The following is a 16,133-nucleotide window of genomic DNA, read 5'->3' as shown; positions in this document are numbered from 1 at the left end:
AACATACCTTAACACATACCATCTCACTTTTTACAACCATCACGTATTGTTCCAGAATAAAGCATGGAGATGATGGATAAACCAAATGCTTCATTGTGATATGCAAATATACAGTGCTACACTTCAGACAAGAGTGTTAGTATCAGGAGGACAGCAATGGGGTGAAGCGTCTCACTGAAAATCCCTGTGGCTGATTATCACAAGAGTCCCACTGTCCTTTTTGCACTGCTCCAGTACCTGGTGTCTTGCTGTCAGAAGCTGCCTTCCAAAATGTGGCCCTTTTCATGCTCAAAGCTTTACAGCTCCCCCCCCAACAGCACCCTCAGCCTGTAAGTGCATCAAGAAGGGCACCAGCACACCACACTGCTTGGAAAACAGGCTTGGAAAGACGAGGTGCAAGGTAGCAGTGATGCTGGGCAGTGCTTATTGAGCCAGGACCCAATGCAGCCCCTGAGGAATGTGGTTCCTGCTGCCCTGAATGGCAGAGGGGGAAAGAAGCCTCCTCCTACAAGCTGTCTACAAAAAATACATAAAACAGCATGCTCTGGACCGATGTGGGGAGAGCTGCTGGCCTGGAATGGCCTGTAAAGCTCAAGCATGTGGCTGGAAGGGCTGGTACAGAGAGGCCACTTGGCTTCAGGATGCTCTGCCAGCACTCCTCACCCCTGCTCTCTTGGCTGCCTTTTTTTTCTCTCTCTCAATAAAACAAGGCTTGTGCAATGTGTGTCTGTATTTTCTGCTGCTTTTGAGCCTACCCAATGATTTTCGGAGGTGGCTGAGCTCCAGGATGCCCTTGGGCACCGTGAGTGTAGGATGCCAGCGGAGTTTGTGGGATCTCTGCATGAGAGCTCTGCCGGACCTGAGCCTGGAAACAAACCCTGACCCCACAGAGGGGATCGCTGCTCACGACAAGGGAAAAACATTTATTTTAAGGCAGGATCTTCCTGCACAGCCCTGTTTTGCCCAGCCCTCACCATGCCCTGCTCCAATTTCGGGGTGGCTAGGCTGGAGGCTCAGGGAGGGTGCTGGAGCCGCTCAGGGCAGGGTACTGCTGCGACCCATCCGAAACCCACCGAGGCTGGTGAGATGCATTTCCCTGACTCTCCCAGGCTGTGAAGCAGCGCTTCATCTCTCTCTGCTGCACTTGAGCACAAGGGGATGTGGCTGGGCAGCGTGTGGCCCCAGCACCAAGCCCAGGCTGTGCGAGGTGGCGCTCCCGGCCGTGCCGAGGGAAATGGGAAGGGAAGCAGGGTGCCAAGGCACGTACGAGGGGCCCGGGGGTTGAACCAGCCTCGGCTCACGCCCGGGACAGGCGGACGGGGTAGGTGACCATGTTGAAGCTGTCCCAGGCAAAGAGCCGCCGCTCGGCAGGGTTGTAGTCCAGCATGCTGAGGTAGCGGAAGCGGTTCTCAAAAGGGATGCTCAGGGCCCGGCTGCTGCCCGTGGCAGTGTCGTAGGCAAAATTGATGGTGGCGTTGGGCGCCGAGTAGCTGCTGACGGTGTAGAGGGTGCCGCAGATGAGGAAGGAATTGGCCACCCCCCGCTTGCGAATGTTGGTCTCCCAGGTCCGACGGATCTCCAGCGTCTCGGGGTCCAGCTTGGAGAGGACGATGGCTCCCCGGGCCTTCTCAGTGCTGTAGATGACCCAAAGCCCCGTCTCATCCACCGCCAGGTCGATGTCCGTGTAGCCCCCCCAGGAGTAGGGGTACTGCCCGTGGTAGCCGGCCCCGGGGATCTCCCTCTCGGCCGTGATGGTTTCTCCCCGCAGGTCGTAGCGGGCCACGGAGCGGGAATGGCGGGGCTGGAAGAAGAGCCCGCCGCGGTAGATGACTGCCCCCGTGCTCTCCAGGGGCCGCGGCAGGATGTGCACCTTGGCGGGGTAGCCCCGGGCCAGCTGCTCGGCCTCCTCGTACTGGAAGAGCTGGCGCACCTCGGTGCCCACGGTGTCCACACGCCAGGTGTTGTCCCGCGTGAAAGGCGGCACGGGCTCGGGGTCCTTCATCCACACGCCGTACTTGCCCGCGATGGAGTCGGCTCGGCCGAACACTACGGGCTCTCCCACCCACACCAGCTGACCGCAGCCTGCTCGGGGACAGGACGGGACACAGAGGAGTCACCGCCAGCCCTTCGTGAGCAGCGGGACGCGGGGCCGGCCCGGCGTGCCCGTACCTGAGTCCTCCTTGCCGGGGCGGCCGAGCGCCGTCTCGTCCAGCAGCCGCGACACGGGAACCTCGGTCCTCTCCGACTGCAGCTCCTGGTAGCTGAGGGGCTGCGGCTCCCAGCGCGGCGCTGCAGCGGGGTCAGGCACAGCGTGAGCGGCGCCCAGCCGGCCCCCTCACCGCCTGCCTGCTCCTGCCGCCCTCGGGGGGCTCCGTGCCGGGCTGCTGCCCCCCGAAATGCCGATGCCTTGGGCAGGAGGAGCTCGCTGCCCCATCCCACTGCGGCAGAACACATCTGCGAGCATTCTCTTTGGGGGAAAACTCCTAATACCCGAGATCAGTACGGTACCCTCCATGCCCCCTGTGCTGCGGGGCAGGCGATGGGATGAGGCGGGGTGGGAAGGGAGGTACGGGGCAATGGGCTGCGACCTCCCAGCAAGGCTGAGACCACCAGGGTCCCCAAGAGCGGGGAGCAGCGGTAGGTGCACAGCACGGGGACTCGGCCGGAGACGAGGAGCCGGCGGCAGGGACACACAGGGGTCCCAGCCCCGGCACTTACCCTTGGCGGGGGCACGCAGCGTGTCCCGGCCGGGGCCCTCTCTGCCGGGGGGGCAGCGGGAGGCCCGTAGCCGGGTGATCTCTTGGGCGCTGCTCTCCAGCCGCCTGCCCAGCTCCTCTTTCTCCCGCTCCAGCCGCCCTTTCTCCTCCTCCAGCCGGGACTTGGCCCGCAGCAGCTCGCCGTAGGCAGCCTCCAGGCGGGCGGCCACGGCCACTTGCTGAGGGTCCCGTGCGCTCCCTGACTCGGCTCCCCGCGGCCCCGAGCCCCCCGCTCCGCGCTCCCGGCTCTCCAGCCGGCTCAGCCGGGCGGTGAGGGCGGCCAGCTCAGCGCGCAGCTCGGGCACGCCGCCGGCAGCCTCGGGGCAGGCGGCCTCCACGGGGCTGGCGACCGTGAAGGAGTAGGTGCAGTGCCCGGAGCTGTCATGGGCGCGGCGGAGGAAGGCGGTGTCCGCCCGGCCTCCTAGGGCCACGGAACCCCAAAGCAGCAGCCAGACGCCCAACATGGCCTCGGCACCACCGCTCTGAGCGTACCGGTCCCCGGCACCCGCATTTATAGAGCAAGAGGGTCGGGGAGGCGGGGGGCGGGCGAGCCGGAACCTTCCCCGTGCCTGCGGGGTCACCGGCACTGCCCCGCCGCCTCCCCGGGGCCGAGGCCGCGTGCCAGCGGTGACGCCGGGGCGCGCGAGTCAGGGGCCGAGCCCCACGGGGGCCGCTCGGGGCCGGGACCGGGACCGGAGCCTGAACCGAACCCGCCGGCCCCGGCTCCGCCTCACAGTGGCCCCGCCCTCCCGGGGCGGCCCCGCCCGCTCCCCGAACGTGGCCCCGCCCCCGGCCCGCCCGCCATCCGCAGCTCGGCGCTCGGCTCGGCTCGGCGCGGCGGGCGGAGCGCCGCACGCTCGATGTGACGGGGGCTCTCCGGCACCGGCCATTTCCCGCCGGTCCGGTCCGGCCCGGCCCGGTTCGGTGAGCGCGGGGCCGGCGGGTCCTATTCTGGGCCTGCCGGGCGCTCCCTGCTCTCCCCTCCAGGCTTCTCCTCCCGGACGCGAAGCCCCGCGGCACTGACCGGCCATGCCTCCCAAATTCAAGCGGCACCTGAACGACGACGAGGTGACGGGCTCGGTGAAGAGCGAGCGGGTGAGTGCGTCTCCTGTCCCGTGGGGTTGGGCGTGGGGCGGCCGGGCTCGGTGCCCGCGGTAGGGCTGCCTTGGCCGGTTCTCCTCCGGGGCCCAGCAGCCTGGAGCGCGGTGACAGCGCCATTCAGGGAGCGAGGGGCTGTGCGAGCGCCAGCCGCGGTCCCTGTGTGTCACGCCGGTCTCGGTACGGCTCCTTTGGGAGCTTGTTGCGGCTCCTTCAGGCTGCATCTGTGGCCGGGAGACGCCGGTGTGCTCCTGCCCTTCCGCAGAGCCTGACAGAGACACGGCCTGGCTCTGCTGCCCACGCTGGCTGAAGGATTTGAGTGAAGTCAACCTGTGCTTTACAGCTGACTTTTTTTCTCCTATCACCACGGTCCCCTCACGTTTGAATACAGGTCCCAGCAGTTGCTTGGTTTGGACAAAGTGGATTTAACCTGCTGGGGTCAGGCTGTGCTGAAGTTCACATTAGGCTGTGGTCAGAAATGCTGCTGCAGCTCCTGACAGCTGTCAGCGAGACCAAGAGCCCGAGCTGCCAAGAGCAGATTGCTCCTCCCCTGAGGGAAGCAGCGGCTGGAACTATTGCATAGTGTTGCACGTTTGCTTGAGTTGATTGAGCAAACGTGACAGGATGCAAATGTAGGTGAGCTTCAACATCAGAACATCAGGCTTACAGGTGGGAGCCCAGATCTACATACAGGAAAGCAGCAAGTGTTGGTACCCCTAGGACCATCTGCTGGGTCCCTGGGCCCACACCTTTAGTGTGTCACCTCCCCCTCTTGATTGTTTTTGACCCTAAGCAGAAAAGTTTTTGTCTGGAATGCTCAGGCTTCAGTGTTGTTCCTCTGTGGTCATCCCTCTTACACCTGCTGCCATCAGATCTTGAAGAAACCACGTCCTCCAAACCTGGAGTGGATCTGATTTCCTATGTGGATGGGACAGCCCAGGGTGGCTGTGGGTGATGCTGATGTTTTTGGGTGCAGGACTGGGGATTGTCCCTTAAGCAGCGAGGGTCTCCCCATTGTCAGAGGATGCTGAGTTGGATATGTGTGTGTGAGGTGGTGGTTGCTTATTGATGAGATGGTTTTTCTGTGTTTGCAGAGGAACCTCTTGGAGGAAGACTCTGATGAAGAGGAAGACTTTTTCTTGTGAGTTGGAATGCAGTGTCATACCTGCCTGCAGCTCTGAGACTGGGGGCTTGGGAATGAAAACCTTTGATTCCTTTGGGATGTTCTTCCACAGCCTTGGCCTTGAGCATGAATTAATAGGTGTGACCTTTTGTAAGAGTGAGATGTCCCATGCATCCTAAGAAATGGGAGGGACCCATGGGAGGTATGAAAACAATCTTCTGTGCACAAGGTGTTGGTTCTCTCCTCTGTATCTTCTGGGTGTGTTTAAAAACATGTTTTCATTGTACCTCTTGTCCTGATTCCTCTTTTCTGCCTGCAGGAGAGGGCCTTCTGGACCCAGGTTTGGACCCAGGAATGACAAGATCAGGCAGTAAGTTGTTGTTCCTTAGTGTCACAGAGAGAATAATTTATTCTGGCACTGTGAGCTCCTGCTGCTGTCTTGTCAGAGTATTTCTGTGTAGCTCATCATAGGAACATTCCTTGTGCCTGTGTTCTTCTAACTGACATGTCCTACCCTATGTGTCCACAGCTAAAGGAAATCTTAGCTTTGATGCAGCCTGTCAATAAATTGTATGTTGACAGAGGGAAAGGGATAAAATTATATCACAGGAGCTTACTGGAGTTTCTGAAGCCATTGCTGTGTTCTGGTGGTGACCTGTTCCATGCTTTTCTGAGGTTATTTCTCTCTAGCATTAACCCTGAATTTTAACCTTTCCTAGCATCATTCTTTAATTTTTGAGGCTTTTTTACCTCATCCTGTAACAAGCTCCTTAACATTTCAAGAAAGTGGTCAGGAACACACCAGGACCATCGGTTTTGGGCAGCAGCTGCTCCTCTAGCGTCCTCTTCTTCAGATAAAAATCTGATATAGGTGACCTGGAGATGAGCAGTGACTCACTGGGGTCAAAGCAGCTGGAAAACAGGAAACCATTACAGCTGGAAGAGGACTGGGGCAAGAATGAAGGAGTGAACAGTCTGGATCCTTCTCCCATGGAGTAATTTCCTGGATGATGCTTGTTCAGGGCTCCAATTTTTCGTGTGAAGGATGTGGTGGTGCTACTCAATCAAAATGTGTGGAAACTGACAGCCCCCTGGTCTGTGTTGCCCTATTCCTTTGCTGATCTCTGTGGAGCCAGGATAGAGATCTGTGTGGGGAATGCTGCCTGGGCATTCTTCAGACTGGATCATGTTTGCAGCTTGAGTGTGGCTCTTGGTTGGGGATTGTTTCCATCCCAGGAGGAAGCCAGCACATCTCTGGGATGACTCACTGCCATCAGCATTAGGCTGTGCTTGTTATCTTGAGGAGTGAAGGGCACTTGAGCTGCACAAGAGGCAGAGGGCAGGTGGCTGCACCCTGAGTTTTCAGGGTATCTCTGTTCCCTCCAGAGTGTGAGGATGCTGTTGGTAGAGAGGAACTGCTCTTTGGAGTAAGCCAGTGTGAATAGAGCCTCCCTTCTAGGGCATGATCTGGAATGAATGAGAAAGCTGAGAATGAGGTTTATGAGTGGGATCTCACCTCCACAGAGAGGTAGAGATGGGGTAATGCCTATCCCTTCATCTTCCTGTGCTAGGCAGCACCTACAGTGGCTGCTGTGTTCCCTGTTGGTGGGAGAAAACAGGATCTCCTCTCTTGTCCTCTCTTGTCCTCTCTTGTCCTCTCTTCTCCTCATCTTAGCCTGGCAGAAGGGAACAGTGGCTTAGGTAGAGAAGGACACTGCACCTGTGGAAAGGAAGAAAAGTGAAAGAAGCATTTTGCCAGGAGCTGGTGGGTCCATAGGTGTGATGGGACTAATGACCCACACATGAGGCTTGCCCATTGCCAAATATTGCCTGTTTGTAGTGGGTGTGGCATGGAATATATCCCTTAGGCTATCAAGGGGCTACATCTATGGAGCATCTGTTACAAAACAGAATTTATTTTCCACTATCATCAGCGTTGATTGCTTTGTTTAATAAGCGCTTACACCGTGAAGTCACCACTTCTTGTCATGGAGATCACTATGAAATTTCTGATCAGTTCAGCCCTTGTGCTGTAGGCATCAATGCCTCGTCTCACTGGGTGAGTCAGTTTTTGTTTCAACAAAGAAAGGGTTGGGTGGCTGCTGAAAAACTGGAAGGAAAAGGCATTTTAAGGAGGAATTTGAGCATTTGGAGAGCTTAGGCATAGCTGGGCAAAGCTAGAGAGGTCACGGCATTATAGGGCTGGAGGAACGAGGTGTGAAGATGGGCGTAAAAGGAAACTGGACGGAGAATTGGGTAGAGGAAAAAGTGATGGGATTCTGGGAGCAAAGGTGTAGAACATGTTAAACGTGAGGGGCAAGACTGGAAAGTTTTTCTAGTTGTCCTTGGCAGGAAAGGGGGATGGATTGGGTCAAGGTGGAGTGTTTGGCAGCAGAGACCCTCAAGGCTGCCTCGGCTGTGGGGAACACTGCAAACCTTGTAGAGGAAAGAGGTAAGTTACAGTCAGCAACAGTGAGAGGAGGAAGTGTCAGCCTCCTTCAAGCTGAGCTTTGTCCTGAAGTGTCTGGAAGCTGCTTGCTTGGGGAGGACTCTACTCTGGTAGCTGAGAGAGCCACTTTGGCTCCCTTTGAGGCCTCCCATCCCCAGGGTGGGCTGGAGCTGAAATGCAGCTTTTAAAGAGCTTTTATCCTTTTTCCCAAAGGTACGAAGAACAGGTAAGGGAGAGCTGGTCTCCTTTCTCTGCCTTTGCTTTGAGGCTTTGGAAGGAGTGCTGATTGTGTGCATGAGAGCCTTTTCAAGGGAAGGTGGGATGCTCATCATCCAGCTGGATTTCTTTTATTTGGAAAAGGATCTTCTCATCACAGACCTTCTTTTCAGAAATTCTGTTAAAATCAGCCCCTTTTCTGTGCTGCTTGACTCACTTCCCTCATGATGTTTGTGCTTTCAGGGAACTGTGCCATTGGGTTCTTGTTCATGCTGCTGCTGAGGATCAGCACAGTGCTGGGGTTCCCCAGGAACCTCTTGGTCTCTGTGAATCCTCCGTTGTGCTGCTTTGAGGGGGTCAGCATTCCAAGCCCTAGTGGCTCTGTCTGGCTGCAGCCCCTGAGCAGGGGGAAGGTTTGGGGAATGGTTTGAACTCTTGAGGCAAGAACTGATTGCAGCTTCCCAGGGCTCATTGCAGGTTGTGCAGTGAACCCCAGCCACAGTCCAGGCTTTCATCTGAAGGTGCTACCAAGAGCACCTTGACAGATATCATGGTTGGATATAATCCTTTCAATGACTGAAAGGCTTCAGGGAGGCATAGACTGATGTTTTCCTCCCAGCTGGAACTAAGCAGCAACTTCAATACAGGGCTTTGTGGCATGGTTCAGTACTGTTACCCCATTTTTGGGAACAGCAGAGGGCTGGGGAGTGCTGTGCAGCACTGGCCTCCTGCCACTGTACCTTCCATCTGCCTTGGCTCTCCCTTCTGTTCCCTCTTCCCTGGGTGGCTGCCACAGTCAGGGGTGTTTGGGTGTAATTTGCACCAAAATACACAGTATTAATATTGCTGGGGTGGAAAACTGGAGTGTATCATGGCTGCAAACAACCAGCTTGGAGACAAGCAGCAGCCTCGGGCTGCACATCCCATGGTGTGTGCACAGGCTGTTTACAGTGTCTGGAGAATGCAGAATGTTAGCCCAGCACCCTGACCAGCCTGGGCAGGTTTTCACTAACTAACCCAGTGTGGCCAAAAATGGAAAAGCTTTTTCCTCCCACTCTGGAACAGCAGAGCACAAGAAAAGAGGAGTCTAAAGTGAGCCAAGTGCCGTTGGATCGTGTTGCTTTGATGGTGTACGCTTGCTGTCCTTGTTAAAAGCTTCAGGCTTGCAGTAATTAGTAAGAAAAAAGGTCATGGAGACATATTTCATGTTTTTGTCTTTCTCCCTTTCCTGGCAGGTATTTATTCCACTTTATTTCTCTTAGAAATCTGGCAGGAGTAAAGCACATGAAGTGTATGTGTCAAAAGCCTGCAGCTCCCCAACAGGAAATAAACTTTGTGTTAGAGGACTCGTTGCCTCTTGCCAAATAAAACAAGAAAATATTTTCTTATTAATATGACTTGAGTTTCCTACTTCAAGCATGCCAAACTTGTGGGAAGTTTTGAATTTGTTCTGAAGCTGCTGGGCTAATACATAGGCTGAGCATTTGTCAGCCTCCTCCTGGAGAGGCAGCAGTGAAGGGTGGGAGAGAGTAGAAAGAAAGAAAAAGCTGCCTTAGGGTCTGGGTAAGGTGCTGTGTGGAGGTCTGAATTTTGCTGGCTTGGTCTCTTCCCTCCTGTTCTTTGCTTTGTTGTTTTGTTGGGTTTTTTTCCCCAGATGGCAAACCAAATGTATCTGTGTTCCATGGCAGCAAACACCTCAACATTTTTGGGAGTTCATAAACCTTGATTTCTTTGTGCCTCCATTCTCCATCTGTGAAAAGTTTTGTTGTCTTGGGGACAGCTGACAGCTTGCCAGGGTTTGGGTAGGTAACAAGGGCCCTTAGCATTTTGCCAGCAGCTCAAGTGAGAAGAGACACAATGCTGAGAGGCAGCTTGGGCAGTAAGGGTCTGTGCTCCATAGCTCTCCCCCAAATGCTGTTAACCACCACAGCAGCTTGAAGTTACCAGCTTGTTTTGCCTCTGACACTTTGGGGTGTCCCAGGACTGCAGCAGCACACCTCAAGGCTCTGATCTGCACTGGCAGGGATACAGGTGGTGTTGAATTGCTCTGCAAGTTCCTAGATGCACTGTAACCTTGCGTGCTCCCACTTGTTAGTTGTACCCGGATAACTTGGTTACAAATCTGTTGTGGGAGGAAATCTTCCTATATTCAAGCCAGAAAATTATTTTAGAAACATTTCCATACTGTAAATATAGACTTGTGCTTGTGAAGCCGATGTCTGAGGCTTAGAGGTTTTGCCAAGTTGGCTCATCTGGGGTAGCAGATGTTGGTGCTTTTCCTCTCGCTCCAAGCTGTAGCTGCATCGCTGGCAGCTCCAGGCTGAGACTTGTTGTGCCAAGGTAAGGAAAGCCCCTTGCAGAACATGCCTGCTTGTTACCCAGTGCCCCAGGGGTGGGCCATGGGGCTGTGTGTCCTGTGTGGGACACCTGGCTCCACAGGGCACTGCCGTGTGTTTCCTGCTGCATCCTCAGTGCCGCCTTCCGAACTTTGCCAGCAGCGGCAGCTCTTCCACTCGCCTCGGACTTTGTAAAACAAACAGTGGATCAGAACAGGCTCCTGGGCACGGGGCACTTCCTGCTGAGAGGTCTTTGGAGATTATCTGTGCCCTTCCCCTCCAGATAAGGAGCTCCTGGCAGGCGGCTCCTGTCAGTGTGGAGGGCGGGAGCTGCCACTGTATGGTGTAGGCGGGTTCAGAGAGATGCTGCTCCCACAGACTCTGCGATGCAGCAGAGAAGGCAGGTTCTTTTTTTATGCTATCCTAAATAAAGCACATTTTTACATGTGGTGCTATAGTCCAGCATGTGCCTTATCACAGCTGTTGACTCAGAAATTGGTTTCAGAGGAGTTGCCTGGCTCTTCTAGCCCTGGAAGCCACAGTGCAGTGGTACTGGAGAGCTTGACCTGAAAGCCTAAGATGGGAAACCACTTCATATTTAGAGATGTGGAACTCTTCTAGAGCTTTCTGAGGAGAAAAGTGCCTTTTAATGACTATTCTCACCTCTATTTGGAACAGTAAGTAACTGTGAGCAAGTGATGTGACCACTATTGCTGGTTTCAGATTAGCACAGGTGTCTGCTTGGTGAGAGGCACATAGCTGGTGGGAGAAATAGGTCAGTGTGAACCTGTGTCTCTAATTAATTAATTAATTAGAGGCATGGTGGCAAGGACAGAGCCCTGTTTCTGGTTCTGCAGTGCCCCATTGACAGGCCTTGAGTCTGTCTTGGCCCCAGTGTGATGGCTGTGGGGGAGGATACACTGTTTCTCTTTGGAGCTATTTCTGTCTTGTTGCCTCCAAGGCCCTGCTGTTGCCTTTCTGGGAACAGTATGTCTTAAGCAATGTATTGTTATCCCCCAGGCCTCAAGCAAATCCTCATTTCTGTCTCCAGGAAAATAAGCGTGTATTAGTTCCAAAATACCAACCAGAACGGAGCAGTACTTTTCCACCAGGAAAATTTTTTTCTCTTGCCAGTGTATGTTTTTTTTTGTGGAGTGAATAAATACATTTTTAATAACCCTACTGGTGTGATTTAGGCTACTGTTCACTGCAGGCTACACACAGAGTTGCATAACCTATGAGAAGATGAATTATAGCTTGGTTTAGTTCGTATCAACCATTTCTTTGCTATCTGCTTGATGCCCCTGGCAGAGTTAATTTAGCAACTCAGTTCCTGGAGGAGGGAACTGATTTAATTTCACCCCTAGTTATTGAGCAAAGGTGTGATGTGGAGTTCTATGAAATGTAGAAAGATAAGGTATGGTTTTTATACTTCTTTCTGCTTTGTGAACTCTTCTGTAGGAGAGGTGCCCACCAACAGTAGTTAGTGCCTTTTCATACTGCATTTGTGTGTTAAAGGTGTTAGAGAGGGTGTCCCACTTCTGTTGACTTCCCTGTGCTCTCTCTGAACCCCTTGTGTTCCCTTCCCCTTCACTGGGATTGCCAGAGATCTACCCCATGCAATGTCATCCCTTTGGCTTTCTTTGCATCCCATCAACCTCTTTCCACTGTTGTGCCCTTTCATTTTTGTGTTTGAGCTCTCAGATCCCGCTAGGCTGGGCAGCTGTGGTGGTCACTTCTGCCTCTCACGCTGCCTTTGCCCTGCCCTAGTGTCCAGAACCAGGTGGATGAAGTCATCGATGTCATGCAGGAGAACATCACCAAGGTGATCGAAAGGGGCGAGCGCCTGGATGACCTGCAGGATAAATCAGGTGTGATGTCAAACACAGCTCTGCTGCCCTGGTCCCCTGGCTGCTGGAACAAGTTAACCTGGTTCAGTTCTGAAAACACCTCGTGTCAGACCTGGGCTTACATTTCCGTCCTTCCTGAGAGCAGTGTTGCTCAGCCTTGGGGCTGCAGATCTGATTTTCTGCTGACTCTCTCTCCGTCTTTTCCTGCTGCTCTGTGCAGAGGCATTAGTTGGGAGGTGTCTGGGTGCTGGGATCTAGTTGGTCCTTCAAGCAAAGGTAGATTGCTGTCTTCTGGCACTGTCCACTGGCTTGCAGAGCAAGTTCCTGTCCTCAGAGAGCAGCCACTACAGAAAGGAGCACAGTGGGACTTGTCTGTGCACTCTGGTGAAGAGCATCACATTGACCCTGCTGTGGCTTTGGTGAATCATGCTGTGCTTGGGTCTTTTATTGCATAGAACACAATGGAGTTAGAACAGGTGAGCGGGTGCTGTAACAGTGTGTGTACCACTGAACTGACTCTTTCTTTTCCTTTAATAGACAGTTTATCAGACAACGCAGCAGCTTTTAGCAAAAGAGCCAAGCATCTCCGGAGACAGATGTGGTGGCGAGACTGTAAGGTGAGCAAGAAGGGGAACAGGCAGGGCTGTACCTGTGGAAGGGTGGTGCCAGTGGACAAACTCTGCTTCCTAGCTGAAAACATGCTGGTAGGCAAAGGCCTCCTTTCAGCTGGAAGCAGCTACCCCTGGCACCCTGTGTAAGGTGGCTGTGTGTTCCTCTTGCAGATGAAGGCGATCATAGCGATGGTCGTGGTCATTCTCCTGCTCGTCATCATCGGTGAGTAGCTCCACGTCACCCCAGCGTGTCTGGCATGGACAGATTGGTGGCACTCTGTGCTGTGAGTGACACTGTGGTGCTGTTGTCCCTGAGGGACAGCACCTGGGCCACTCCGTGGGCTCCACTCTGCCTTAAGTCACCATAAGGGGTGCCTGCAGAACATCCTGTGTTCCTCTTCTGCAAGGCTTAAGGGTTTGAGCCTGCTCCTCTGCGTGCACCAAGTCCTGCTGAATGTGACCAAAGAAAGACCAGCAGTGCCCTGCCAACCTTGTACTGAGCCAGGGTTGGCAATGACTGATCCCAAGGCGGGTGGCAGTACATGGAAAAGTTTCAGGTTAGAGCAATATCTTCCAGAAACATCTATATGTATCAGCCACCTTGCAATGAGCCTGCTGTGTACAAATGCTCTTCCCTAAAGTTGATGTACTGCTTAATTTCCATCAACTAGCTGCTGTGGGTTTGCCATTGGTCCCTTCCCATGCTCTCTGCCTTCCCTGGAGCTCCCCAGAACAGAGATGTCACTGCTTTTCCTACCAAACAGCACATAATGACCAGAGCATGTTTCTTCCAGGCAGGAATAATTGATCCCTCTGCCTGCAGAATGACATGCACCAGGGATACAGGCAGCCCAGCATGGCAGTGCAGCTCTTCTGTGCCACTGGGTCTGAAGGTTTTCCTCCCACTGAAACGTCCAGGGGCAGCTCTCTAACTGTTGCTGTTGCTTCAGCAAAGCCCTTGGGGCCTGTTGTCCTTCTAACACACAGCTTGCAGTGGGAGAGGCAAAGCTGGCAGCAGGGTTGAGACTGATGGAAAATCCCATCTGGTTTAGTTTTGGGAAGCTGGAAGGAGATGAATGAAGCAGGATATGTTGTCCAGCATGTGTGCAGACAGCAGATTGCTTTAGCCTGGGGCTGGGAACGCACTTCTGCTCGCAGCTGCTGGGTGTTTGTCACTGCAGAAATGGGGGAGTCCCTGGCAGGGATGGGTGTGTGCTGAGAGATTCTTCCTTTGTGTTTTGCAGTCCCCATAGTCCTGAAGTACCGTTCCTGACAGGGCAGCTGGAGGCTTCAGTGGATCTGCCTCTGGAATAACCCAACTGCTGTGTAATTTAAGTGACATATCTGTATATAGCTTGGAAGTTGTTTATTCTCCTGGGAGCAGGAGGTGGTGGCAAGCAGCCAGTTCTGAGGGAGCATTTTAAGGACTACCAAACAACCCTTTTCTAGTCCAGTACCTGTTCCTGCTGTCAGACTTTTTTTTTATAATACAAGATTCAGATCCCCAACTGCCTGTTTTGTGGAGTTCTGGGTCTCTGGTTTGGAGCTGGCTACTTGCCCCTATGGTCCATCTGTATATATGGTTAAGTTGTAACAATAATAATAATAATATAATAATAATAATAATACAGTTTTGAGCAGCTCCCTGCTGCCTACTGGAAGGCAGAGGGGACTCTGTCTGAATCAGAGAAAAGGAGGTGATAAATGTCTGAAGAGAAATATACCAATATATCTTACAGGGAGTGGATTCTTATGAGGACAACTGCAAAGGTGTTGTTTTTCTCTTGTTCAAAAAAAAAAGGTAAAAAAAAAAAAAGTGAAAGATAAAAATGAAACTAGGTTCTACAGTCCAGAAGACTTTCTGGTTCTGCCATGGGAATGCACAAGCTCAGTGTTTTCAGTATTGCTACTTACAGCTGTGACTAAAGACATTCCAGTAAACCTATTTTTGACTGTACACGTAGAGTTTTTTGCACATTTTCATCAAGTTTTGGAGGACATTTGGGGCTCTGTGAGGCTGGCATGCTCTGTTTCTGTGTGTTCTTAACCAAAAGTAAGAAATGCTTGTAAAACCCAGCAAGCAGCACGATTATATAAAGACACAGCTGGAGAACAATTCTCCTGACACCCGTCCAGTTCATGTTTAGAGCCCTTCACCATGATGTGGTGGTTGTGGTCTTGAATAGCAGCTGATTTTGCTTCCTTGTGATCCAGGGGGGTGGGGATTATTCCCTGACATGGGCACTGGGGAGCTGTAGGGATCCCTGTGCTGGAACGAACAGGAACTGAGCTTCTCTATCCATAGGTGGGACTGTGGTGCTTTGGCTGTTTCCAGCCTTGATCTCAAGTGCTGGTGGCATTTCTGTCAGCCCTTTATTTTTGGGGCCTTCTCCTTACCAGCCCTGGGCCTGGCACTTTAGCTGAGGCAAGCTCTTCTGGTTCTGTTTTTGGTCTTTTCTAATGAGAGAGAAGACTTCTGCTTCAGCTTCTGCTTAGCTGTCCTGCTAAGCACGTGTTTGAAATAACTCTGGAGAGGATAAATGGTGCCCCAGAGAATTTCCAGTGCCATATCCCAGCTTCCTCCTCTGACCCTGCCCCCAGGACCTTGTACAATTTCCACCCGAGTGCTGCCCCATGCAGAGAAGGGGATTAGGAGTGAGCAGAGCAGCCTGGAGGGCTGGACGTGATTGCAAGCTCTCTTGCCCAGCTGGAATATAAACAGGGCTTTTCCCCTCTGCTAGACCTGATCTCTCCAGGTGGGAATCAGGAAGGCAAGCTAGGGTTTTCCTGCTGAAGTATAGGTTGTTTTTAACATCCTACACTCAGTGGAAGGGACAAAAGTCATCCTGCCTGTGCCTTTGGCTACTCTCTGCCTGCAAGGGATGGTGAAGGTAGATGAGGAGGGACTGTGTCTACCTCCAGGGGGGGGATGCAGATCCTGCTGAGATGTTTTGTTCCATGTCCTACCAACTGGAAAGTGAGTTAATTCACTCCTGCTGCTGCAAAGCCCTGCCAGTGCCTCTGCCTTTCTCCTCCAGCGCAGCCTTGCCTTTGCTGCTGGTGCTGCTGCCACCCACAGGAGTCCTGGTCAGAAACATCACAGGAACAGTATTTGCGAAGCAAGTTTTATAGATTTTGTTTCCCCACAAGGCTGGAAATACCATTAGACCTTGGGGTGGTACAGAGCAGTCCTCCACATACTCATTTGGTATTGTGGTTCTATAGTGCAGCCTGGACTGGTGGCAGAGGGAACTTCAGTCAGCAGAAAGGGGTGTTGTTTCCAGCACTGTCTGCGTGCTTGGGGATTGATTTTCACTTAGGAGATGTTATGAAGGAGATTCTGCAACAAAAACAACTCTTTCAACCAAGCTTTGGGTCTGTTTTACCCATTCCTGCATTGTGCAGAGGACAGACCATCAGCTGCTGTTTTCCACGATTTCTTTTGTACAGGGAATGGCGTCTCCTGGCAAAAGCAGTGCATTCCTCCTCCCGGGATTGCCGGTGTGAGCCTGTGGTGTGACCCCGGGTCCCCATGAGGGAAGGGGCGTGCAGGCATGTGACACAAGTGTGGAGAGGCCTCCTGGCTGTGGCAGCTGGGCAGCCCGGGGGGAAGGAAGTCCCTCCTGAGGACTTTGGCAGGGTCTGGCAGTGAGGAGGAGCCTGGGTGCACGGTGGGAGGGCTGGGACTCTGCTG

General features: G+C 53.4%; 2 protein-coding genes across 4 annotated transcripts; one reads left to right on the top strand and one right to left on the bottom strand.

Annotated features, from left to right (window-relative positions):
• Positions 1-1,297: 1,297 nt before the first annotated feature.
• MYOC (myocilin) lies at positions 1,298-3,220 on the bottom strand. Its single transcript, XM_062497686.1, has 3 exons — positions 2,719-3,220; positions 2,170-2,289; positions 1,298-2,082 (listed from the first exon to the last, which is right to left on the bottom strand). The coding sequence occupies exons 1-3, from the start codon at positions 3,218-3,220 to the stop codon at positions 1,298-1,300; spliced, it is 1,407 nt and encodes a 468-aa protein (XP_062353670.1).
• A 408-nt stretch (positions 3,221-3,628) lies between these two features.
• Positions 3,629-14,305, top strand: VAMP4 (vesicle associated membrane protein 4). 3 transcript variants are annotated; one of them, XM_062497401.1, is made up of 7 exons: positions 3,629-3,851; positions 4,949-4,995; positions 5,300-5,347; positions 11,749-11,849; positions 12,366-12,445; positions 12,611-12,662; positions 13,684-14,305. In XM_062497401.1, the coding sequence occupies exons 1-7, from the start codon at positions 3,786-3,788 to the stop codon at positions 13,710-13,712; spliced, it is 423 nt and encodes a 140-aa protein (XP_062353385.1). In that variant the 5' UTR covers positions 3,629-3,785; the 3' UTR covers positions 13,713-14,305. The 3 variants fall into 3 exon arrangements, with proteins under 3 accessions (XP_062353385.1, XP_062353382.1, XP_062353384.1); XM_062497398.1 differs by having other exon boundaries at positions 5,297-5,347; XM_062497400.1 differs by lacking the exon at positions 13,684-14,305 and adding an exon at positions 12,847-12,902 and having other exon boundaries at positions 5,297-5,347.
• Positions 14,306-16,133: the final 1,828 nt, after the last annotated feature.

The sequence above is a fragment of the Cinclus cinclus genome, chromosome 8 (genome assembly GCF_963662255.1).
Source record: "Cinclus cinclus chromosome 8, bCinCin1.1, whole genome shotgun sequence".
Lineage (NCBI taxonomy): Eukaryota > Metazoa > Chordata > Aves > Passeriformes > Cinclidae > Cinclus > Cinclus cinclus.
The sequence above is the reverse complement of the archived record's forward strand: the minus strand, read 5'-3'. Positions and strand labels throughout refer to the sequence as shown.